The 26096-nt window shown below is 38.6% G+C and overlaps 2 protein-coding genes across 11 annotated transcripts in view; one reads left to right on the top strand and one right to left on the bottom strand.

Moving 5' to 3' along the window:
- Positions 1–2155, bottom strand: part of LOC150108392 (uncharacterized) — a 628716-nt gene extending 626561 nt beyond the window's left edge. For all 10 annotated transcript variants that reach the window (XM_090415800.1, XM_090415806.1, XM_090415807.1 and 7 more), the window contains exon 1: positions 1921–2155. In XM_090415800.1, coding sequence (XP_090271926.1) covers positions 1921–1999 — 79 coding nt within the window. In that variant the 5' untranslated portion in view covers positions 2000–2155. The remainder of the gene's footprint in view (positions 1–1920) is intronic.
- A 7602-nt stretch (positions 2156–9757) lies between these two features.
- LOC150108391 (RIB43A-like with coiled-coils protein 2) overlaps positions 9758–26096 on the top strand; it is an 83728-nt gene continuing 67389 nt past the window's right edge. The window contains exon 1 of the mRNA XM_090390457.1: positions 9758–10045. Coding sequence (XP_090246583.1) covers positions 9929–10045 — 117 coding nt within the window. The 5' untranslated portion in view covers positions 9758–9928. The remainder of the gene's footprint in view (positions 10046–26096) is intronic.

The following is a 26096-nucleotide window of genomic DNA, read 5'->3' as shown; positions in this document are numbered from 1 at the left end:
GGAAGGGGAGCAATCGTTCGATGCTGTTGGCACACTCTCCCTCGATGAGTCTTTGGACTCCCTGGAGGTGTCAAATAATAATATAATAATAATATATAATGAATAAACTCCACTTTGTATAGTATAAATGACGCCAACAAAACACTGTAACAGCAATAATTATGTGATGCTTTTAATCTTCTTTATTTTCCCTGCTTTTGTCTTTGACAATTTAAGCTGTGACCACTTTCATCAACTACACAGGTAATCAATGACGTGATTTCTCTTGGGGAAGGGGGAGGGGCGGGATATAGAAATGTATCCTTCGAACAATCTGAATTATGGCTAGTGAACGAATTTGAATCTATTATTCCGACGTTCTGTATAGCTTTTTTCCTCATTATATGGAACAAACACGTCTGAATAATAACAACAACAACAACAAAAAAAATAATAATAATAAATGCATACATGTTGATGTTGTAATATCTTGCATTGTGGAGTTAATCAGTGACGAAAAAGTTCGTGCTATGCAAAACTGCACTGTTTAAAACATTATTATGTGTTATAGCGTAATGCATTCCAAACAATTACAGTATAGGTGAGGAAAATAAATAAATAAAATAATAAAAGGCATTATTTGTTTTCTGCAAGTTCGTTAGGCATATTAATTAATGCCCACAGAAAAATTATCAAGGATTAAAATAGAAGGGAAAATAGAAAAGATTTTCATTGTTAATACCTGAACGAGTTTTTATTTGGGAAAACTGTATTTAAACAATGTAGTTTGCACAGTTTTTCCTCCTTAATTTTCTCCACATGCATATCTTTGTAACATCAAATGGCATTTTGCAATGTATGCCGAGCTTGCTTCGCTATGTTTAACGAGCACTTTTGTCATATAATATGCTGTGGCTATTCCATGTCTTTTTATTTGAATCTTTCTCCTTAATTTGCATTCGTACCGATGACTTGTAATGGTACTCGTATGTAATAAAAATAAATAAATAAATATTAAAAAAATTGTAGAGCGACCACAACTTTGCTGTACCAAAACTGAAATAATACTAAAGCGTATATTCGTACAACTGTAAATCACTACGGTACTGTTTTAGTAGAGTCAGAATATCGTTAACGTGCTACTGTTTAAAAAAATTAATTAATCAATTTAATTTAATAAAAAGTTAAACATTAGAAACTGTGATATAGCGAAAACCGCGATATGCAAGGTACTGCTGTATATCCTCCCATGGTGAGAAATTTTTACTGATTGACTGATTAATTTCACTTAAAAAATGTCATATTTTCTGCAGCTGCCAAGAAACTGAAAATGAAAGGACAACTATTGGCTCTCTGCAATTATTATTATGTTGGCTAAAGTACATTAGACGGTAGGTTGTTAGAGGAGCATGCCCTTTCGCAATGACACTCCAAAGTAGTCCTTGGTCTCTTTGGATGTGTCAAGTAATAATACTAATAATTAAATTGAGCGATATTTCTATTTGGTGAACTATTTGCATTTGCTTAGGAATTATAGAACTAAATCTCTCTCTTCGTCTCGCGCGCGAACACACATTTCTTAAAAGTTATGGACTTGACATTTAAGTATACATCAAAAGATTCCAATCTTCCTCCTCCATCTCTTAAAGAAGAAAAAGATGGAGGATTTTTTTCGAAGAAAAAAAAAATACTGTGACAAAACATTTCTTTTACTTTCAAAATAATATTCCTGTAATTTTTGTACTTAGCTCTGTTACATAATTAAATTATCACACAGAATTTGAGATTTTTTTTTTTTATATATCGAATATACAGAATTTCAAATGAATGAAATTCAAATTTGGAATTCTGTATATTCGTGTGGAATTCTGTGAATTCTGTATACTATCAATTTGGAATTAACCATAGAAAAAGAAGAACATAAAAATCTTCACAGCTTACCTGCTGATACTACAAAACTGAAAAATATAATTACTGTTACTGCTGAAGATTTCCAGAATATACACTGAGTAAAAACCATCCTTCATTAGTTTTCCGTAATATACAGGGATTTTTAAAACTTTTTTTTTTTTTTAGAAATACCAGTATTTCATTTATTAGAAACGTATTCAAGAAAAAAATATAAGGTAATCACACCACGATTTCTGTTAAATGACTGTTTCTTTCCACATCTCTGACACAAAAAGACGAGTGTCTGGCGGGATGAAATAACTTGGATGAAAGAGAAAACAGTAGCTCGGAGGAGTACACCAGTGGGTCAAACGATTTTGTTATTTGATCCTACTTCTTCAAGAACTCTGACCTCCACTTCAGGGATGTAGATAACAAGACGCCAAAGTGTGATAGACTGATAACATTCCGTTAGTTTCTGTCCATTTGCTTTTCCTCCCTTATTTTTATCCCCACCTCTTCTGCAAATGTAGAACGCATGGTGATTCTTGGACGATTAGTTGTTCCTCTTCCCTTCTTCCCCCTCCCCACACCAAGAATGTACTTTGAGCTGATAAATCTCTCTCTTTCTGTCTCTCTCTCTCTCTCACACACACACACATGCGTACAGTTTCAAATGGCACTTACATATTCAGATCTTAATTTTGCTTACCAGGCTTTTAGTCCTCCGTTTACTTCATAGTTAAAAATCCGTTGTATCTTTATATAAAATTTTATTCGATAACAAGATTATCAAGAAATCTATTTATTATATTTTGTAAATGAAAAAAAAATATTATATAGTTGCTGGTCTGGCGGGACAAGTAGAAAAGTACCACGTTTATACTGAGGTATAATCCCAGTATGGACGTGGATATTCGTAAATGTCTTTTGATGGCATGATGAATTTTAGGGCCAATGTAAGACTAATATTCTGTTTATTACAGAACTGTAGTAGAGGGTTCTAGGGCAAGTAAGTTTTCCGGATTATGCAATCCTTAGCATACTCACAGTGCTAATATACTACGGATTTATCACCTTTCGTGAGTGGGATTCGCATAAAAACTTTTTCAGGGAGGATTCACAGACACATTCGTAACTAGACAAGTACTAAACACGTGAATAAACAGGGCCAGGAGAGTGGGGGAGAGGGTACTATACACACAATTTTGAAAAAAAGAAAAAATAATAATAATAAATTGTGAACTGCTGTGTTAAAACTGTAGACTCTGATCCACCCACCTCACTAAAAACATTATTCAGTAAAATATATAAAATATGTAAATAATGTTATTTCTTTCGCTTTTTATTCATTTATTTATTCAAATATATAAAAGCAAATAGTTTAAATTATATTATTATAATATAATTTCAACAACTATTCAAATTATATTATATAATTTTCAAATTCACCTGAATAAATTAAAACTGTAACTCCGGTTAATATACTAAGGTAGTTTTAAAAGTTCTCGGCCTCAACCATAGATGGCAACACTATCGGCAAGATTTTTTTTCTAAGTTGGTACATCTGTCATAAGCATCCGTGTGAAACTGCCAAGTCATTCTATCAAGTAGTTTGTTTCATACAGCTGTCTGAAGCAAAAATGTTGTCTGTATCCCTTGAAATAGATAAAATTCAGTATCGTGCGCTCGTAAATTCTTTGTAAAAGAATACTTAACGCCAAAAGAAATTCATTCAAAGTTCTCGTTTCTTTTTCTTCGACAATCTCCTTCGTTTTCGATAATTAAGAAATGGACTGCCGAGTTTAAACGTGGCAGTACCAGCCTTGAAGATGATCCACGTGAAGGACGTCTAAAAAGTGCAACAACACCAGAAATCATTGATCAAGTGCACGATATGGTATTGGATGACCAGCGAGTCAAAGTGCGTGAAATTATTAGACTATGGGCATTTAGAACGTCTAGGATATATTTTGCATGAAGAATTGTAAATGAAAAAGCTCTGCACAAGATGGGTGCCGCGCTAGTTCACAGCAGATCAAAAACGCACTCGAATGAAAATCTCTGAACAGTGCTTGGAGCATTTTAACAAGAATAAAACTGATTTTGTGCGTCGATTTATTACTATCAACGAGACTTGTATTCACCAGTACACACCAGAATCCAAACAGCAGTCAAAACAGTGGACAGAAGCCAGTTGTTCAGCGCCCAAGAAGACAAAGTCCGGTCAATCAGCATGAAAGGTTATGGCATCGGTGTTTTGGGATGCTAAAGGCATTTTGTTTTATTAATTATCTTGAAAAGAGTAAAACAATAAGTTGGGAATATTATTCAGGTCTTTTAACGAGATTAGACGAAAATATTCGTAAGAAAAGACCCGGTTTGCAGAAGAAAACAAATCATCTTTCATCAGGACAGTGCACTGCCCACAAAGGTGTTTTGGCAATAGGAAAATTAAGAAATCTGCACTATGAATTATCGGAACATCCAACCTATTCCCCAGATTTGGTTCCCTCTGATTTCTATCTCTACCCAAAACTAAAACTCTTCCTCGTTGGTCAGCGTTTTTCTTCAAATCAAGAGGGGATTGCAGCTGTAGAGGGGTATTTTGCCGATCTTACTGAGAACCACTAAAGAGACTGGACCACTAAATGGCGCTGGAGTATCTCTAGAATAAATGTATTAGTCTTAAGGGAGATTCTGTTGAAAAATAAAAATAATTTGGAAATTATAAATTCGTTTTTGCATGGTTAGGCCGAGAACGACCACCTTTGTACTTCAATCTCTTCATGACTTCGGGCAAATTGAATTACTAGAATTTCAATGTTGCTTACCAATATCCCTCACTTTTCTGGTCTCTACTGATTCATGCGATAGCACATTTAGATACAGATACAGATAATTTTTATTGTACGCTTCATATTCTAGTACACAATTTTGATAATAATGTGTGTAACCTAAGAGCAACAGCTCGTCCAGGTTACGTTATTATTATTATTATTATTATTATTATTATTATTATTATTATTATTATTATTATTATTATTATTATGTGATACCTCCAGGGAGTCCAAAGCCTCATCGAGGAAGAGTGTGCCAACAGCATCGAACGATTGATTCCCTTCCAACTACTAACCGCGCACAACAATTGCTTAACTTTTTTGCATAAGCCATTAATAACCGAGGCTCTACTAATCGACCAACCTTTGCTGCAATGCATAAAGTTACAAAAGTTGACAATTGACATCAATGGCTTTAGGGGTGAAGCAAGATGCTTTTCATATTCCCCGCTACCTGTTACGGTTACAGTGAGGGGAAAATATTATGAGCAGTTTGCTTGCCCTGAATGGGCATGGAGATTATGTATCGCTACAGAAAGTAAATATGGCTTTTGGTCTTTTATGTTTAAAGATATCCGTTACCTTGTAGGCTAGAGCTTGCTGAAGTAGATCGTTGGGATATGTGGACGTTTTTAGGGAAAACTTTGTTGCCAAAGATAGTAAAAAAGAGAAGATATAAGGAATATTTGTATCTCGATGAAGCTGATTGTTTCTGACGAACCATGGGGCGTTTAGAATCATTCGGAAGCACTTGTTTTGTACACGTTGCAGTTTGAGAATATTAGTATTTGGAGGTATGGCTCCAGGCTGGAAAGCGAAAGTGACTATGGGTCGAATCAGCAGCTGGTATAAAAGCAATTTGATTCTGATGTTTAGCTTGCTGTTCCTGTTGATTAGGGGTAGATCTTGGCAATGGCTTTAGTCTTTTGCACACGTAGTTTTGATGTGCTGGTTAAAAGTTAATTGTTTTTGTCGAGCACGACACCAAGCTATTTTATTTCTGTCTGTCAGGGAATTTTAGTATTAAATAGCAAGAAGTCTCTTACAGGAGATATCGGCCTTTTCGTGAAAAGAATACTGAGCTCTTTTGGGGATTCACTTGTAGGCTCCATTTGGAGAACAATTTCTCTAACTTTAGAAAGTTTTCTTGAAGCTTTTTAGTAACGAGGTGTGGTCGAAGAGATCTGGCTAATAATGCTGTATTATCCGCATATAGGGCCATGATGGATGACACTGGGTTGGGAGGAATGTCTGACATGTATGTAGAGAACAGTAATGGAGCCAGTAGGGATATCTGCGGTACTCCAGCCAAAATATGGCGCTCGAATTAGGTAGTACTATTTATCATGACTTGCATGCTTCTATTCTGTGGATATGATCAAACTAAGTGTATCATTTTCAGTGAAATACCAGTTGAGATAAGTTTATGTATCAACCCAAAGTGCCAGATTTTGTCAAATGCTTTGGATAAATCAAGAAAAACAGCTCCAGCGTACTGATGCCAGTTGTAGCTGGTGGTAATATATTCAACTATTCTGAGGATTTGTTGGGTAGTGCTATGGTATTGCTGAAAACCAAAGTTTTCTTTGGGAAGGATGTTTAGTTCATTTTCTGAAGCTTGAAGTCGTGAGAGGATGACTTTCTCTGCAATTTTACCGAAGTTGGAGATGAGACTGATAGGACGATAATTTTGAACCAGGTGTGGATCCTTGCCTGGCTTATGTATTGGGATTACTTCAGCCAGTTTCAAATGGGAGGAAAATAGCGAAACTTTAGAATTGCATTTATGATTATGGCCAGGTGTACTACAGCTTTTTGGGGAAGCAGCTTGATCACCTTATTTGTGATGCCATCTGGGCCAGGAGCTGTTTTGTTCTTTGATTTTTTTTATGATATCATATATTTCAGCAGATGATGTGGGTGCAATATGGTCAGCACCGGAATTAGGGATTTTTAATGAGTGTCTGACCTGTCTGAATTTTATACAAGTGATCGAAGGCTAAGTTTTCATATGAAGGTTTGCGCTGCTCTTCTAAATTTTTTGCTGTGGCTTCTGCCTTTTCTGCATCAGTGTGAACAACGCCCTGGTCAGAAAGTATAGGGAGAATGGATCTGCCTTTGTTTCTGATATTCCTAAGTATGCCCCAGATATAGTAATCAGTAGGCGAGATAGAAGCTAACTTTCCTTCCCATAGCTGATCTCTGTAAGCTTTGAGTCCATCTCTCACTGCCCCATTTGGTCTATTAAGAACTGTTTTGTCTTATGGCGCGCGGTTAATGTGAAATTTTTTCCTTGCTCTGTTTTTTTTCTCTGATCAAGTTCATAATGTCTTCTGACAGACGACCAGATTTGGGGACAGATTAGTAAGAGGAGGAGGTTGCTATTACAGAAGAGTTAATTTGTTGGGCGAGGCTTGTGGCTGTGATTTCAACATCTGCTTTTGAACTTATATGAGGAACAGGTCGAATGTAATCCAGGAGCACTTTTGACAATTTTTCCCACAATTTAAAACAGTGAGGGGGAGGAGACAGGTGTTCTTGTTTTTCCAGCTGTAGTAAAATTGGGTTATGATCAGATGACAACTCGTTCAATGATTTTAGGCTGTACTGAAGTTTGATATTTTGCAGGATAGCTATATCCAGGATGTCAGCAGTGCCAGACATACTAAGATGAGTTGGTTCGGAGGAGCCTGCCACAGCATAGTTTGATCCTATGTAGTTGGAAAGAATGCCGCCATTCTTGTTGGTGGTTCTACAATTCCAGGCAGGGTGCTTGGAGTTTAAATCTCCGGCAATAATGATGGACTCTCTAATGCATAAGATGGCATTTAGATCAGAATGCAGTAGAGTTTTCAAGGGTGGGTTGTAGGCTGAGTAGATTTTCAGTCTGCCAGCCGAGGTAGTGAATACTTCCATGCCTGTGACTTCAAGGTTAGTGGTTGGAGGGTTATTTACAGAATGTTGTTTGATATAATTTTTAATGAAGATGGCAGTGTCGCCGCCTCTATAATTTAGCCTATCGGTTTTGTATAAAATATATCCTCTTATTTTAGGGCTGTCTGAGAGTCTTAGATGTGCCTCGCTTATTAGAGTAACATCTGGCTGATATCTCTGAGTAAAGTCTTGGAGCTCTAAAATTTTGTTTGTGAAGCCATTTGCATTCCATGCAACGATCTGAAGAGAGGCTGGAATTAGTTTGTTTCTATTCATCTATGATTGCTGTGAGGATGGCTTGTATTTCACGTAGGAATCTTTTAGTGGAGGTTTCTGAAGAATTTGCATGATGAAGTATTGTAACATGTTTGCTAGAGAGGCAGTAATAACAGCGGTCAGGTTAGTAGGCGCTGTTGGTTGATTCTGTTCTGTGTTGACTTCCTTGAACTGGCCCCATCTGCATAACTTCTTGTCTGCCTTTGTGATTCTCTATTCTTGAAGGCCTCTGATTGTGGCCGCTGAGCCTCTGGCTGAAGTACATGGGCCTCTGGTATTTGTGTACTAGAGGAGGAACACTGGCTGTCTCCAACCGTCTGTTCTTCGAGTGTTGAGTACATCCCTTATAATTGGCTGGGTAAAGGCCACCGCAGTTGGCATATTTAGCCAGGGTGGTTTTCGGCTTGGTGTAGGTGGGATGGTTCTCCCCGCACTTAAGGCATCTGAACTTGCTCGGCACAGTTTCTGAGCATGGCCAAATTTTTGGCATCTGTGGCACTGTCCTGTTGAAGCCCTTTTCCTAAGAGGACCAGGACGGATCTTAAGTCCACAGATCGATGTCAAGTCATAGATGTTTTTGTAGGCTTGATGGATTTCGCACCAAGAGCAGAGGCATCGGAGTCTTGTCAGGATCTGGCCATTCTGCTGACCTTAATGGGTGGTAGGTCTTGATGGCAGAGATCAGCAGTGATTTCATCTGTAGATATGTCCTCAGAAGCACCTCGAAGAACCACCTTCAGGTTTTTCTCCAAGCTGAGAAAAGATGTGATGTTGCACACCGTTTGAGTCTAACTCTTTGTTCAATCTTCTATAGTCTATTACTGTGGCGGGTTGGATCTTTATGCCGTCATCCACATTTTTGGCTGTTTTATATGATATTTGCAAGTCGTTCGCCAAGATGGTCGCTGACCTTCGATAGAAGATAGCACAATAAGAAGAAGATATAAAGCTAGTAAATTACTAAGGCATGACAGATCCCTTCACAAAATCAACTTGACTCTGATAGAGTATCATATTTTTATCTATATTATTTATATGCATATTTATATACAAATGTAGATCTGACATGATGTTAGGACCTCCCTCGATGAGTCTGTCGACTCCTTGGAGTTTCCCGGAACAACAATAATAATAATATTATTATTATATATATATATTTTTTTATATGATACACCATATGCATCCTTTTCAACCCGAAGTGCATAACCTTACATTTTGGAACATTAAATTGATCGTTTACCCATAATGTCAATTTATTTAAATCATCCTGCAGGATTATCAGGATAGCAAACTCATCTGCCACATAGAAAATGGGCAAATAACCTCAATACTGTACTTTGTATTCGTAATTTACGCTTTTTCATTACGATGAGTGAACGCGTTGGACGCTGACGGTTTTAAATCTCAGTAAAATTTTAAACGTAACAGTATACATTTTTTCCTAACTCTTTATATACTCTTTTTGCAAAAAAATTCTGCATACAGAACAAAATATAGTATATATTACAGAAAAGCCAGCGTATAAATTACCAGTACTGCAAAAGTATCCTTAACTTTTTTCTCAGAAATTCCGACATATTTATGGCTGGCTAAATGCATACTGCATCGCATGGCAATAATAACGATAAGGAAATGTTGTAATATTTCTTTATCGTTATTACTTTTTATGTTTAGGCAGTTGTCATAGAAACCTAACGCTACTAGTAAAGCATGCTGAACGCGTGGAAATCGGGAACTTACTTTTGAGCGTTGCGAGGATTGTAGTCGAATGTAATACTGTCTTTATAGGTGAAGTTTTTGGATTTAAATTAAGGGCCATTCGTTCAAAATTAGGCGGATGTCTTATTATACTTAGCGTCATTGATAAAAAATAGTTTCAAAAGTATAATTTGCACGTGTGTGTATACACATATATAAACCTTTTGTAATAAGTCATATGCAGCATTTTGTAACTTTACATTGGTACTGAATTATTTTTGTTTGGTCCTAAAGTTTAAAGGCATTCAAACATGCTTACGCTAGATTTACCGCCAGATAAAAAGGAAGCAGTTAAAATTCAACGACGACGACTTTTAGAAGAGCAACGGAAGCAAAGAATTTTTGATCCAAGAACACGACTAATCGGGGTATGTATGTATACACCGACAGTTCAGTTTCAAGATGATCTTTCAATAAGGTAAAGATCTGAAAATATTGCTAATTTATTACAGGGAATCCGTAGAAGATGCAAGGCAGTGGCATCACTTAAAGAATTCAAAGAAATAAAAAAATATTTATTATCTTTTACATTATAATGCAAGTTAAAATTTTTAATTATAAAAATGAATAAGGTAGCTTTTTCATTAAACAATTGTTTTAGTAAAAGCCTATAATATATAGATCAATTTCTAATATATATATAGAGAAATTTTTTATGATACTTTATTATCATAACATATTTATGCATGTAAAGTCCCTTAAACATTGCAGCCTCCTGCATCAGAAGAAAGCTTGCAAATTACTTCACAAATAAGGCAAAGCATTTTCTTAGTGGGAAAATACATTTTTCATATTAAAATTGCAGAATCTTAGCACATTTTAAAAGTTAGGCAATTGCTGAATATAATAGTTTCGGTAACTTTTTTATCCTCTGATTTCAAAATGTTACAAATTGAATTTAGAAATTTCTTAAAGAATGTCATGGAGGTGGGGGGAATGAGTCCAAATATTACAAAAAAAAAAAAGTGACATTGTTTAGAATGGTTCCAATCCATTTTCATTCTATGACTATTACAATTTTTTTTTTAATCTGGATTATTTATAAACAGTCAAGCACAGAAATTTCATGCCTATGTTCAGACTTTCAGATGCCTGTAGGCAACATTCATTATTTTTGCGGAAAATTTGCTCTGTATTGGAAGGGGATCAATCATTCGATGCTGTTGGCACACTCTCCCTCGATGAACCTTTGGACTCCCTGGAGGCGTCACATAATTAATAATAATAATAATCACCATCAGAGATACAAGAAGAAAGAAAACCAGTCATACTGAATTAATTGTATACTATTTTCTTCTTTAAGCTTTTTTTTTTTTTTTTGTAACTTATTAACTCTTGTCTTTCATTTTTATTTTCATTATCATCAATGTATATGTAAGTGATATCGGGAGATGTTTAATTTCATTGAGAATCTAATTAAACCTACAGAACAAGTAAAACATTTCAGTTATTGTCTACTTGATTACAATGTATATTATACTTGACAAGAAATTATATTGCTTTTTAAATCCTATTTCTAAGCCACTTTATGACTAATCTACTTGGCAATTGGATACTAGCATAACTGATTGCTGTTTAAGAGATACTTGTGCCAGGTTTCTTCAAATTAATGTGAAAAACAAAAGGAATAAGTACTATTATTTATTTTAGACCATATATTTCTACCTGAATATTACAGGTCATCATCAGTGCGAACAATAGTTAATACAAAGTAGATCGCAAAAATGGATTGATTTGAAAAAGTAAGTACTGTGTGATGTTGTACCCAGGGCTTTCACCCGATTAGATTGTGCCCTGAGGCAAACAATTAAATATCGTCCCTGATGGATTATAAGACAGAAATATAAGATAATCTCCAATTGCTATTTTGTTTTTATTACAAGAGAAACTCTAATGCAAAACGATTACATAATAATATTAATTAAATGTTTGCTCTACATGGATATCACACAATAAAACTGTTTATAAGCTCTTCGAAATTTAAATTATAAGCTATGTCCACCTCTATTGATATAGTTGCTAGACCAACCAATCTTTGCTGTTCGCAAATAATTTTTAATCAGTTTTAGCTTAGAAAAACTTCTTTCCTCACTTGTTACATAGCAATGCCACCTACCACAATATGGCTGAATGAGCACCCTTATTAAGCTGCGGCTTGAGGCAGGCTGCCTCTATGCTACATCCTGTCGATGGTACTGGTTGTACATAACACAATGCAATGGTATAACTGAGGGAAAATTTCAGTATTAATTACTCATTAGCTATTTAAATGTAAAGAGATAGAGTTCCAGATGAGGAAGAACAATTATAAAAGGATGTTTTATTTGGTTTGTGACTTAAAGCACAAGTTTAATCCTAAATTGTATGTCATCAAAGACGGGAATGGAGCATTACTAACAGAAGAGTTGGAAATCAAAAACAGATGGAAAGAATACTGAGAGGAACTGTACAGAGAGTGGATAAAGTAAATGTGGAGCCCTCTCACCAGGAAAATTTTGATTTGGAACCTCCTCCACTTAGGCATGAAGTTGAAAGAACAGTTAAGCAGCTTGACAGCAATAAGGCCCCAGGTGCAGATGAAATCCAAGCAGAGTTAATTAAAGCCACAGGGGATGGAGGGAGAGTGTTTCATAGATTGATTACAAGGATATGGGAGACAGAATCATGGCCTAGAGACTGGAAAAAGTTGGTTTTCATACCACTACATAAGAAAGTGATATGAAAGCATACAAGAACTATAGAATGATTAGTTTAATATCTCATGCAAGCAAAAGTTTATTGAAGATCATGCTAAATAGGATTGAGGCCAAAGTTGAAGCAGAGATGCCTGAGGAACAAGCAGGTTTTAGGAAAAGTAAGGGCAACAGAAATCAGATCCTTTGCCTTAGGCAGATTATAGAAAAATATAAAGAATTCAGACTCCCTCTGGTAATGTGTTTCTTAGACTACTCTAAAGCTTTTGACTGTGTTGAACATGTGAAACTGTGGGAAGTAATGAAAAGAATGGATTTTCCTCAACACACTATCAGGTTGATAGCCAACTTGTACAGGGAGCAAGAAGCCATGGTAAGAACAGGTGTTGGACTGACTAATTGGCTTCAATTTGGAAAAGGAGTTAAGCAAGAATGTTTACTTTCTCCTCACTTGTTTAGTATATATGCAGAGGACATCATGCATGAAGCATTAGGATAGGAGGTAGATTAATCAATAATCTGAGGTATGCTGATGATACAGATACAGTACTCCTAGTTCTTCCATGTAATGACATGGAAGAACTAGGACTAATTCTCAACAAAGTTAACAAGATCAGTAATAACAGAGGGCTTCGACTCAATCCTAGCAAGACAAAGATTATGGTTCTCAAAGGAAATACAAACAGAGAAGCTCTTGAGAAACAAGTGTACCTTAATGGAGAAAGAACTGAGGAAGTCAGCAAGTTTGAGTACCTGGGATCCATTATTAATGTGAAGAATTGCTGTTCAGAAGACATCAGAAGAAGGTTACAAATGGCTAAAATCTGGAAGGATGGATCCATCTTCATGTGAACAAAGTTGAGGATTTTGGATGCAGTTTTTTTCCAACAGTGACTTATGGATGTGAGACTTGGAACCTAAAGAAGTCAGATAAGAAATGGATATCTACTTTTGAGATGTGGTTTTACAGAAGGTTGTTGAGGATATCATATACTGAAAGGCATACAAAGAATAGGTGTTAGAAAAGATCAGTAGAACTTTAAGGCTCTTTAAGGATATTGACAGAAGAAAATTAAAATATTTTAATAGAAAGAAGATGGAAGGGGGAGAGAAAGAGGAAGGGATAGACCATCAGTGAGATAAATGGATGGTGTATGTGGAGTGACTGATCTTCAGAGAGTTGAGGCCACCAGAAAAGCAAATAACAGGACTACATGGCAAGGTCTGGCGTGGCACATCACCGAGCATTGGAGTGACCATACGGCACTTGGGGGGGGGGGGAGTGAGTGTGTTGATAAGAGATGGGTCATTAATAAGTCTGATTGCTCTCCTCTGTATTGAGTCAAGCATTTTGAGGGATCTTTTTGGGGGCCCTATCCCATATGTGGGAGAAGTATTTGATGGTTGTGTGGATTTATGATTTGTATAAGGTTAACAGCTGTTCAGGGGTGAAGTAATGTCCTGAGCGAAAGAGAAATCCTAGTTTTTTAGAAGCTGAGGATGCAATGGTTGTCATGTGTTTATGCCAGGAGAGGCTTGATGTCAGGGTAATTCCAGTACTGGGTTTTATTTGCATTGAAATTGACTAGGTTATCAGAACCCCATTAGAGGATGGCTTGGAGGTCTGAATTGAGGCAGTGATGGTTGCTGTTCTGTAGGTTGAGATGAGTTGTGTGGAGTAAGGTTTATCAAAAGAAAGGGAGGAGTGCAATGTGTTGTCATCTACAAAACTGTGTATTGGGTTGGAGATAAGCTGAAGTAGGTCATTGATATATAGTAAGAAGAGGGTTGGTGAGAGAACAGAACCTTGAAGAACCCTAGTATTAGTTGAATGGTGAGAGGATAAGGAGCCATCCACCACCACCACCACGCATAGTGTGGTCCAGACAGAAAGCTGGCAATCCAACTACAAAGGTCTTGAGATAGACTAAATGATAGCAGCTTGTTTAGTAAGCTGTTGTGCCAGACCCGGTCAAACACCTTGAAGGTATCAAGTCCAACCATTTGAGATTTATCGAACATCTCTATGGCATTTGTCCAGAGATGGAAGACATATATGAGCAGATCTGTTGATTGGCAGTGACAGAATCCATATTGGCAGTTGTTTATTAGATTGGTATAACTTCCAGGTAGTTTAGGAGTTGGGAATTGATGATTTTTCCGTCACTTTAGACAGGACTGAGGTAAGTGAGATGGGGCTGTAGTTGGATTGCAGTGACTTGTCGCTCCTCTTGGAAATGGGTTGAATATAGGCCAATTTCCAAGTTGTGGGATAGATACCAGTGAAGTAAGACAGTATATATAAGTGAGATAGGACAGGAGACAGTTCTGGTGTGCAAAACTTCAGGACAATTGGAGGAATGCCATCAGGGCCAGGAGACTTTTTTTGTGTCTAATTTGGACAGTATTTTGCTGATCTCTTTCTGGCAAAAGGATATAGTGGACATTGTATGTTGGGAGACATTTGCCATTGTCAGTTATGCATGTGTTGGAAGCAAAGTGTGAGGCCCGGAGATTGGTCTTTTCTGTAGGTGATGCAATGGAGCCATCTGGGTATGATAGAGGTGTGAGTAGTGTTGGGCAGAAGTTATGGCCAATTGCTTTGGTGATGGACCAAAAGGCTCGGCTGCCATTTGGACAGGCTTCTAATTTCCTGTTTTTGCTCTTTTGAACTCTGTTTTGGAAGCACTGATTGTTTTTTTTTTTTTTTTTTTTTTTTTTACATTTATTTTGGGCTTGGGTATAAGCTCTAAAGGAGGAAGGGGTTCTTGATTTGAGCCAGTAATGATATGTTTGGTTTTTCATTTGTACAGCCTTGGTGCATCTTTTGGAAAACCAGAGTTTAGTTAGGGAATAGCAGGTCAAAGTACTGTGGGGAATATATGATTCCATGCCAGTGAGGATTACTTTGGTTATGAGTGTGGTGCATGTGTTTGGGTTGAAATGTCGGAAGCAATAGTCTAACCATGGGAATGAGACATAGCAGTTGCAGAGGCTATCCCACTTGGCACTGTTATAATGCCAAACTACTCTTGTATGGGAGTGGCTGTATAAGTGTTGTTGCATGGGGGAGGAGATGAGCACTAGGTTGTGGTCAGATTTTCCTAGTGGGCACTCTACATTCACTGTGTATTTGGAAGGGTTATTGGTCAAGAAGAGGTCTGGGGTATTTGGAGAGTGGTTTGGGTTATCGGGTATTCTGGTTGGCATCTGAACTAGTTGTGTATGGTCATTAGTGATGTTGAATGTTTCAGCATCTCTGCCTGCGAGATCTGTACAGCTGGAGGAGGAAAGCCAGTTGATGTTGTGGACATTAAAATCTCCTAGGAGATTGATTTCACTGTTGGGAAAGTGGGACTGGAGAAAGTCAATTTTTAATGAGAGGAAATTGAAGAGCTCAGAGTAGTTGATTGCATTAGGGGAGCAATAGAGACAGCATGTGAATTTGACTGAGTTGGGTAGGGATATTTTCATCCAAAGAAGGTCAAAGTTGGACGATTCCAGGTTGGGTGCTCTCTGGCAAGGTATGTCAGAGCAGATGTATGCATGCCAACCTTGGGATATATATATATATAAATAAACGTGTGTATATATATATATATGTACATTGCATCCTTTGACTGGAAAAGGCCTAAATTTGATTCTCATCAGGAGGAATCTTTATTTGGTCTTTTTGTGTTCAGTTTAATGCAGCAAAATGTAAAGTCTTGAAGTTTAGGATACATTGATGGGAAGCTGCATACTCAATTGGAGGAGCTGTACTAGAGGATGTAGGGGGAGACAAGAGATCTGGGAATGATGATTGATAGAAACCTGAAATTCAGGAACATATTGTAAAAGTGGTGAATATAACTCAGAGGATTGCTGCAATACTGAGAAGGACACTGACCTGCACAGATTAAAGAGTTATTGTTCCATTGTATGACCTTGATCAAACCACACTTAGACTAGTGTTCTCAAATTTGGTCCCCTGGATTTGAAGAGGATAAATTAACTGTGGAAAGTGTACAGAGGCAGATAACAAAGATGGTTTCAGGACTGTACAATGTTAGTTATGAGGATCAGCTGAGGGAATGTGGACTGCAGAGTTTGGTAGACAGAAGGAGAGGTGATATGATTGAGACTTAAACTGTTGAAATTTTATTTTTCACTAGGTTAGACTATAATAAATTTAGTTTAATCCTTTATCCCAGTGAGAGCAAGCAACGTTTGCGCCTGAAAATATCTATCTGAAAATGGGTAAGTAGTGCAACACCAGGGCAACTCGTAGCAAAGGTAGAGTAAGCTACCAACACTCCTATCCCAGTATCTCCCATAATGCAAAACACATCTTGTGGATATGTATACTGTTATGCATTAAGGGATTGGCCACTACCCAGACTAGTTTCGACCTTTATTGAGGTAGAATGGGAGTTCATGGCTCTCATCATTGGCCTTTGGAGAAAAAAAGCATGCTGAGGATCAGCAGACAGTAAGAGAGGAGGATAATGCAAGATAGAGTAGGATAGCAGGAGGTAAAAGAGGCCTCAGTCAACCTGTTTGGCCGTTTTTGGCTAATTGGTCTGTAACACATAATCTCAATTCATCTGTTCAAAAAAAAAAAAAATAGTTAACCATAAAATTTTGTCTAGAATTCGCATATAAATTTATCCAATTTAATAATTTAGTCAGGTGTCTAAGGAGGATATCCGTTGACCCTGTTTTGGAACAATACTTTACAGTTTAAATATTTGTTTATAAATTTTATTACTAAGTATAATAGCCTTATTTGTATTCCAGGTTATTAAAATTTACTGCTGTTACTGAAAATCTAAGGACTTATGGTCCAGACTGGATATATAAATTTACCATAAAATTTGAACTTAAGGTCTGGACTAGATTTTTTATTTTTTTTTTTATTTTTAAAGGACTTAAGGTCCAGTAAGTTGAAATTAATAAGAACGTTTTGAAGAACTTGCAGACCTGGTACCATTGGGACTTAAAATGGGGTAGAATCTGGCCCGGGAGATGCCACTCACAGGGAGTGGCACTGCCTCGCTGTAAGCCTTCGCAGCCCGGGTTCTCAGATCTACCCCCCCCCCTTTATTTGGAGTAAGAGAATCCATGCCAGTGAAAGCTTTGTGGTGAGGAAAGACAGAATAGTTATTACTTTTCCTAGGGAGAGTTAGGTGGGGTTTTGTAGATTCTAAAGATATATATACAGGGCTTGATGCATCCCTGTATGAGAAAGCACATTTTCGGTGGTTTGCAGTATTTGTTCACAAATTTAAAGTCTCCCAGTAAATGTCTCTCTTGCGCAAGAAATTTAGGTAGATAGAAAAAAAAACTTTCCTTATTCTTGTGTACATTAAATTTGCGTCCTGTACCTGGGATTTTTTCTGTACCTTCCAGATGTGATACTTTAAGACGTTAATTAAGAAGACAGCGAACTTTTGGGTCTTATTGACTGGTGGAGGGAATTGTAGACGTACGACCTCTTTCTAATGACAGCATTGGGATTCCCGATGCTGTGCTCAGTCTTTGCCAGATGCGTTGGGCTGGTGGGCAAAAATAAAAAAAATGCTCCACCATTTCCACGCCTCGGCAGACATCACAGAAGGGGTTGCATGGACTGGGTACATACCTGGATTTAACCTCTTTCACCAGGAGCTGCCCATAGGCTATTCACCAGACAAGATCCCGATGAAAAGGCTGTCCCCAGCTATTTTTAATGTTTCTGAAAAGAATTTCGTTGTTGGTCCTGAGATTTGGTGTATCATGCCTGGAGAGTTGGAAGAAATCCCAGTATACTGCTTTGGGTTTGTGTGTGAGGATTTCTGTTCCTTTGTCTCTGAGTGTTGTGAGCGATTTGACTAGTATGCGGTACCACTTGGGCACAATCCTTGCGCGGGGTTCAGCATAGTCCGTGATCCCAAAGAGGGGGGGGGAGGAAAAATCCTATAAAATATCTAATGAGGAGGCCTGAAGTGTGGTTTGAGTTTAAGGCCTTCCGTACGGTTTTGAATGTGTTTGCATGGAGCAAGCTTTTGAGATCGGGCAGAGCGTACCCCCTTCTTCGTGTTTTAGTTGTAGGTATTCTTTTTTTACCTCGTGTTTTTTCTCATTCCAGAAGAAGTCTATGAGTTTTTTTGATAATTGATTTTCTTGTAGCAGTGTGATGCCTGTGATGTTGACTGTGTGCATCATGGGGTAATGATTGTTCTTATTACTGTGGCTCTGCCATAAAAGGAGAAAAAGGTTGGTTTGAACAGCCTTATCCTTTTCATGCTTGTTTCCTGCAATTTTTGAGTTGGCAATGCTAGGGTCTCAGAAAATGGAACGCCTAGTATTGTTAGGGGCAGTGTCTGTAGCGTTAAACCGTAGGGAAGTCCAGTGCTATGGAAATTTCCAAAACTTTCGATTTTAGTTTTTTGTGCGTTAACGCGAAGACCACTGACTATGCTGAACTTTTGCAGCATGTGCAGATAGATATAGATGGACTCAGAATCTCTGAGTGTAGCCACTACATCGTCTGCATATGCCACTATTTTACATTGTCTGGAGACTTGGGGCAGTGGAATACCATTAATTGGGGGTGTTCTCAATTCTCTTGATGAGGGGTCTAATGCTAGAGAAAAGAGGAGAGGGCTTAGCGGGCAGCCTTGCCTAACCCCTTTCTTTATGTGGATCGGTTCTGTCAGAAACCCATTAATAGACAATTGTGTCGAGGCCTCTGTGTACATATTTTTAATTGTACGCCGAAGTCTCAGGCCCACACCTATTTTTTTGAGGGTGTCCTGCAAGTACATGTGGTTGACACTGTCAAACGCTTTTTTCAGGTTGGTGGAGAGAAGTGCCAGGGGATTATTTTTTTTTCCCTTGGCCAGTCTGATTAGTTCTCTTAAGAAGAAGAGATTAAATTCCATAGATCTACCTGGGATTCCGTAGACCTGTGAGCTTGTTATTATATTTTCTATTCCGCCCTTAATGCAGGTGCAGATAATTTTTGCGAATAGCTTGTAGTCTAAATTGGTTAAGGAGATCGGACGCCAGTTATTTGACAAAGTCCGATCTCGGTCTTTCTTGGAGATAAAGATTGTATAGCTCTTAACGAATTCCTCAGGGATGTTTCCCGTGAGGAATTCGTTGAAGATGTTTTCTAATGCTGGCAGTGCAGAATCCCAGATAGATCTATAGAATTCTATCCCCAGTCCGTCTAGCCATGGGGTCTTTTTTGTCTTCATTGTTTTGCACGTTGCCTTTATTTCTGCCGCAGTTATCAGCCTGTCATGCAGGGCACTAAGATGATCGGGAAAACATTTGACGTCCCGCTCGCTGAAGTCATCCGTGCCCTGCTGGTCGGAGAAGATGCCGAGATACTGCTGATGAAAATGACGGAGTATTTCATGGGTCGAGTTTAGAATCTGGCCCTTCTCTTCGATCTGGTAAATCATTCTCTCGTCATTTGCCACCACCCGTTGTTGATTGTAGAATGCAGTGAAGGCATTTCCAAATTTCTGAGATAGAGTCTCGTTCGAAAGTTGAGGTCCTCGACTCTACTCTGCCGCTCTTGCTGCAGCTCTATTTCTACTTGTCTGATAAGATCTCCGCAGGGAACTCCGCTCCGTTCGTTTATCCAGTACCAGCCGAGTTCCCTGTAGAGATCCCTCAGCCGTTTACGTTGTTGGTAGGCCCTTTTGCGCCCATAGTTTTGAAACAGTTCCTTAGCCTGCCACTTGAAGCGCAGCCAGTTTTCCCAGTCCCAGTTGGTGTTTGTCCATCTGTCACAAAGGTTCTGTAGCTGGTCGCTAAAAAGACTGGGAAAGGTAGGAGGGAGCCTCCAAGGACCTCTGGCTGTTTCCATAACCTCTGGGAGTGTGATTTTGAATATGACCATTTTGTAGTACACAACATGTTGACATGTTGTGTACTGCGGTGTGACGTATCCTCTGAACACATTGTTCCAAGTTTTGAGATACGTACACCCTCTCTAGTCTCGTCGATATCTGCCCGCGCCACCAAGTTGTCTCTACTTTGGAGGGATTATTCCGCCTCCAGATATCGACGAGGTCAAAGTTTACACAGCATTGTTTTAAGGTGGCAATGCCGCCAGTTCCGGTATTTGCATTCCCGCCCACTTTGTCTAAACGTGTGTCTTCCACACAATTTCAATCTCCGGCTACTACTAGGTGGTCTGCTCCCAAGGAGATAGTTTTCAAGGGCAGAGAAGAAACCACTTCTGTGGTGTGGGTTGTTTGGGGCGTAAACTGCAACAAGTCGGATGGTATGGCCACCATACTTCCAGTCCACCACTACTAGATGTCCTGTGGCATCTTTCTGGACGTTGAAGACCCCCGTGATTGGGGGGGGAGAATTAGTATCCCCACCCCTCGCGAGTGCACGTCCCCGAAGCACTAGTAGCTGGTGACCAGGTAGCTTCTCGAGAAGTTCTCCACGTCCCAGTGCTTATAGAAATGGGTTTCTTGGGTCAGGAGGATATTAATTTTGTGTGTTAACATTAGCTTCCAGACAGCGCTTTGCGCAAATGGGTTGCATAAACCATTAGTGTTTAGAGTGGCAATTTTAAATTCCATGTTGGTGTTTAGAAGAAGGGGAGGGTTGTTATCTGTTCATGGGTCTACAAGGACGACATCCGATTCTCTATCGGAGCTGTTTGGACTTTCTGCGTCCCAATCCATAATGAGGTTGCCTGCAAAGTCCATATCTATGTCACTAGCAATGTCCGTTCTGTGGATATGTGGTTGGGGTTCTGCAGGTTGGACCGCTACTGGAGGTGAGTTTCCTGGCATTGTTACGGCCTCGTCGAGGAACTCGGTGCCTGTTGCCCCACGTTGGCCTGTAGTGTTGGTGTTATCCATTTCATCTTCCGATGACAGTAGGCTGCTTAGTTTAGCTTTTTTTCTTATCCTCTGTTTCTATTTCTCTCATGCGCTTTGTTGGAGCGCTGGTTGTGACAACTTCTTTCTCTTTCCTGCGTGTTTCGCTGTTTGCAATCTCGATGTTGGTGGTTTTGTCCTTCGTGTGGCGAGTTGCCTTGGGTATCTTACCCATCGCGGTTTTTGCGGAGGTTATGTTTTCCACTGTTGCCCCTTTTTCGGCCTGATGGTGGAACCCGGAAAATCGCTCCTTGGTAATGCCTCAGGTTTTCCCGTGAGTTTAGCCCTGATCAGTGTTATGGTCCCTCCAATTACTTCTGAATGTGTCTTGTGTGGGCATGTGTCAACTTTGTGGGTCAAGTCCCCACATTTAAGACAAGGTTCTGTGCAGCTTTCTAATTTGTGCTTCGTTGATTTACAGTTTCTATATTGTATTCTCGGGCAATCTGTCCCGAGATGTTTATCAGAGCCACATCGAAAGCACAATCTTTTAACACATGGGTAGTTGACCATAACCCTTGTTTGGCCCAACAAAACGAAGTTGGGAACTTCTGTATTCATATCCATCTGGATTTCTACTTCACCTGTTTTCCAGCTTTTGTATTCTGCGTGTTCAATCACTTTGATATCATGAATTTCACCCCATTGGCTAAAGAATTTCTTGATGTCGGCTTCGTTCTCCAGGTATTCTAGGGGAAATCTGGTTATTTTTAATGTTTTGCATAGACTCCCTACTGAAAAAGGCTGATTGTTTGTCCCAAACAAGGGAAACCCCTCTAATAATTTCATCTTGTTTGGTCGTTTTTGACCACGATTTGAAATCTCTCCAAGTATGGTGTGAAACTGTATATGTTTACCGCTCCTGCTGTCTCTCTCAGAGCTTTCACTAACGCCTGCTCATTTATGGGCTGCTTGACCTCGATACCGAGCATCCTAGTTCTGGGCAAAAAAAGTGGCATTGTTAAAGGAATTCCTAACTACTGGCTGTAGAAAGGGTATGTAAAGGAGGGCAAAGTCGAGTAACGCTAGGCGTTCCTTGCGGCAAGCAAAGAGATACTGGAAGGGAAAGATAAAACAATAAATAAAGAGAAAAGAGGTCTTACCAAGGCTGGGGTACTACGGTAGAACCTAAGCCTGGAGCTCTGTTCGGGCCGCTGGAACTGGATCTTCTTTTGGACTGGGAGGCACAGGCTGTCTAGCTGATCCTTAGGGTAGTGCAACACCAAAACGCTTTTTCTCTTTGATCTAGAGCTCTCCTTTAGGTCCTATTATTGAGGTCTCTTCAATGGGAGCCAGGCCCAGAGTTGGAGATGGAGATACCAGGCAGAAGCAGTAGCAAGGTCATCTTTACCTATAGGAGTTGCCAAAAGGTTTACCACCTTTTTATATTAAATTACTCTGGATTTAGAGAAAGATGTTGAAAGTTTATTTTTCACTAGGTTAGACTATAATAAATTTAGTTTAATCCTTTATCCCAGTGAGAGCAAACGAAGTTTGCGCTTGAAAATATCTTCAGGACTGAATATAGTGCTGTACTATCTTACCTAGGTAAGTGGTGCAACACCAGGGCAACTCATAGCAAAGGTGGAGCAAGCTACCAACACTCCTATCCCAGTATCTCCCATAATGCAAAACACATCTCCTTGTGGATATGTATACTGTTATGCATTAAGGGATTGGCCACTACCCAGACTAGTTTCGACCTTTATTGAGGTCTCTTCAGTGGGAGCCAGGCCCAGAGTTGGAGAAACCATGCAGAAGCAGTAGCAAGGTCATCTTTACCTATAGGAGTTGCCAAAAGGTTTACATTTTCAGTCCTGAAGATATTTTCAGGTGCAAAGTTTGTTTGCTCTCACTGGGATAAAGGATTAAACTAAATTTATTATGAGACTTAAGCTGTTGAGAGGTAGTTACAGAGTTCAAATGGGGAGTTCTTTCACTTGGTGGAACAGCAGGAAAGAACAATGATAGAGGGCCAGCCCTGGAAGTTATGAAAGGAAGCTGTGAACAAGAGGATGAGGAGTGGTTTCTTTGCATGGAGGGTGGTTGAACTATGGAATGCACTGTCTGATAGAGTCGTGAGAGCAAGAATGGTCAACGAGTGCTATGATAGACTTTGTGTTTCCTAGGAAGGACCTCCCATGATGAGTCTTTTGACTCCATGGAGGCCTAAATAATAAAATAATATATATATATATATATATCAGTGACATTGTTGCCCATTTCATTTGGGTGTGCTGTCATGGCTTATGCAACCTGTGCTACAAAATTCACGTCAGTTTGACCATATGATTGCATTTTTATCGATGTATAAAAATTTTAAGAGTGTATAGCATATCAGTGCTCATCTTAATTGTTCTAATGCAATTAATTGTAGGATAACTTTGAAAACTTTATTTATCAATTAATTGTAACTAAATCTGTGCAGAGTGGGGACGATGTTTTTGTTTTACGATACTGTATATTAGAAAACAGTAATGAAGGAGAATGTTATATTTGGTTGGTATATTTGAATTACTCAAAGGTGTAAAATTTGGAAGAGGAGGATGAAGCTTACCTCCTTTGACTATGATACTGTTTTCCATTGTAAATAAGGGCAAAAAAGTTATAAATTTCTTGAAAATTATATATTAAAAACTTTTCTGTGTTATACATAAAAACCTGCCTGCCATGTCAGTTGACATTTCACAGGTGAAACTCAGGAAACAAAAACAGCAACTCGTGACAAATGACAATTGTTCACTTGGATTGGTTGACACAATAACCAATCACAGCCTCTAGGTGCTATTGTTCCTGCTTCACCTTCTGAGCGGTTTAAAACTACTAGAATGTTAAGAATTTGATGCACTGCACCATCTGTGCATCTTTTTAAAGAGCTCAAAGGTGTACGTATTTTAAATGCACATCCAGGCTATCAAATCAGATGCAACATTTACGGGTAGAAAAGTTCCCTCTTCATGAAGCAGTAGTATATTGTTTTTACTTTCAGGAAGCATTCAAAGTCTGGAAACAATTAGGGAAGTCTTTAATGGAATAAATGCAAAAATATAATATCGGTGATATTGCTATTTCGTGGATGAGCACCGCACACTTAGCACACCTGGAATATTCACCCCTGATATATATACAGGGTGTTCGGGATAAATTTGACAGTTTCGTAAGGAAAAAGAAAATCTTCTTTGTATCTATTAAATTTAATGAATTGACAAAAAAACATTACAGGCAGAGTTAATTACAATACTATCAACAAGATTTACTCAAAATAACCACCATTAGCATCGATCACAGCTTCAATTCTGCTTCGGAACCTTGAACAAGCTGATGCTACAGTCTCCCTGGGAAGGGCCGCAAAAACTGTTTTAATTTTATCCATTAACTGGGCTTTTGTATTACTGGAAGTGCGATTGGTGTCTTTTTCAACTGCGCCCCATACAAAATAATCCATGGGGTTAAGGTCTGGGGAGTTTGGAGGCCAAACATTTGGACTGGTGAAGTCGTAGAAATTTTCAGACAACCATTTTTGACTTTTCCCAGAGGTGTGGCAAGGGGCCGAATCCTGCTGCCATACATACGGCCTACCATTGGCTACCCTTGTTATCCAGGGCTTGACTACAGTTAGCAACTCCACGAACAAAGCCCGAATTCCAATGCCAGGGTTCTTCAACACCTGTTCCTGCAGATTTGCGAGGAATTCTGCTGTACGAACGAATCAGATCGTCTGCTAGGGATCTTTCTTCTTGCTACATCCTCGTAGTCACCATTGCAAGTCTCTAGTTCATGCCTGATTGTTTTTACTGTATTCAGGGAGCATTGGGCAGCAGTCGTAATATCCTTATTTTGATGGCGGGCACGAATCATCATGATACAAGTTATTCTCTTCCATGATTCAGGTGGGTTCCAGCTATCCATCCTTTCTGACATCTTGTATATGAATGAAGAAGGGTCCAAACTTTTAAATGAAGAGAAGTGTGTGTTAATACATGTAACTTACGGAAAAATATAATTAATTATAAATATGTCAAATTTATCCCGAACACCCTGTATATATGACTTCTGTAGTGATTTAACTTTGGTATCTTCTTTGGTCTGATTCCCAGTGATGGGACTGCAATAAAGGTTCAAACCAGTCTGGGTGGTGAACCTTCCCACAATATTTTGCATTACGGGATACTAAGGCAGTTGATATGAAGTCAGTAGCCTCTATACACAAATAGACTAGTCATGAAGTTACTCAATGCTGATTCTTGAATATAGGATTAAAACAAGAATATAATTTCTTGTCAATATAATATATATTTCAGCTGTTTAGATACAATGTTTAGAGAACATGATAAATTGAATATGGAAATAGATAATAGGTTATGCAAAGCAGTATGCTGGGTAGCTAGGTCTTCTTCTTAATATGTGAATATGGTCCAAAGTATTGTAATTCTTCCTAAATCTTGTTCACAGGATTGCATTCCCTCTAGTTTAGATTTTATTCTATTATTTATATTTTTTGTGAAAACTTTATATATGGTGGGGAGTAGGCTTATAGGTCTGTAGTTTTTAATTTCTTCCTTATTGCCCTTTTTAAAAATTAATATTAGAAGTGAATTGTTCCAATTTTTCGGAATTTTTCTCTGTTTTAGGCATTTATTGAAGAGTTTACTCAACTGTTTGATGACAGGGCTTCCACCCAGTTTTAAGAAGTCTACCATAATTCCATCTTCTCCTGGAGCCTTTCCATTCTTCATTTCCCGCAGTGCCATTTCCACTTCACCTTGTAAGATCTCAGGGGCATCATGTTCTTCCTCACTCAAGTAATCCATAGATGATTCTTGGATGTCCCGGTCTTTGTCTTCATAGAG

This window comes from Typopeltis vanoorti, chromosome 3 (assembly GCF_054136105.1).
Source record: "Typopeltis vanoorti isolate ZY-2024b chromosome 3, IOZ_Tvanoo_1.0, whole genome shotgun sequence".
NCBI classification, from domain to species: domain Eukaryota; kingdom Metazoa; phylum Arthropoda; class Arachnida; order Uropygi; family Thelyphonidae; genus Typopeltis; species Typopeltis vanoorti.
This window is presented reverse-complemented; position numbering and strand designations above follow the sequence as displayed.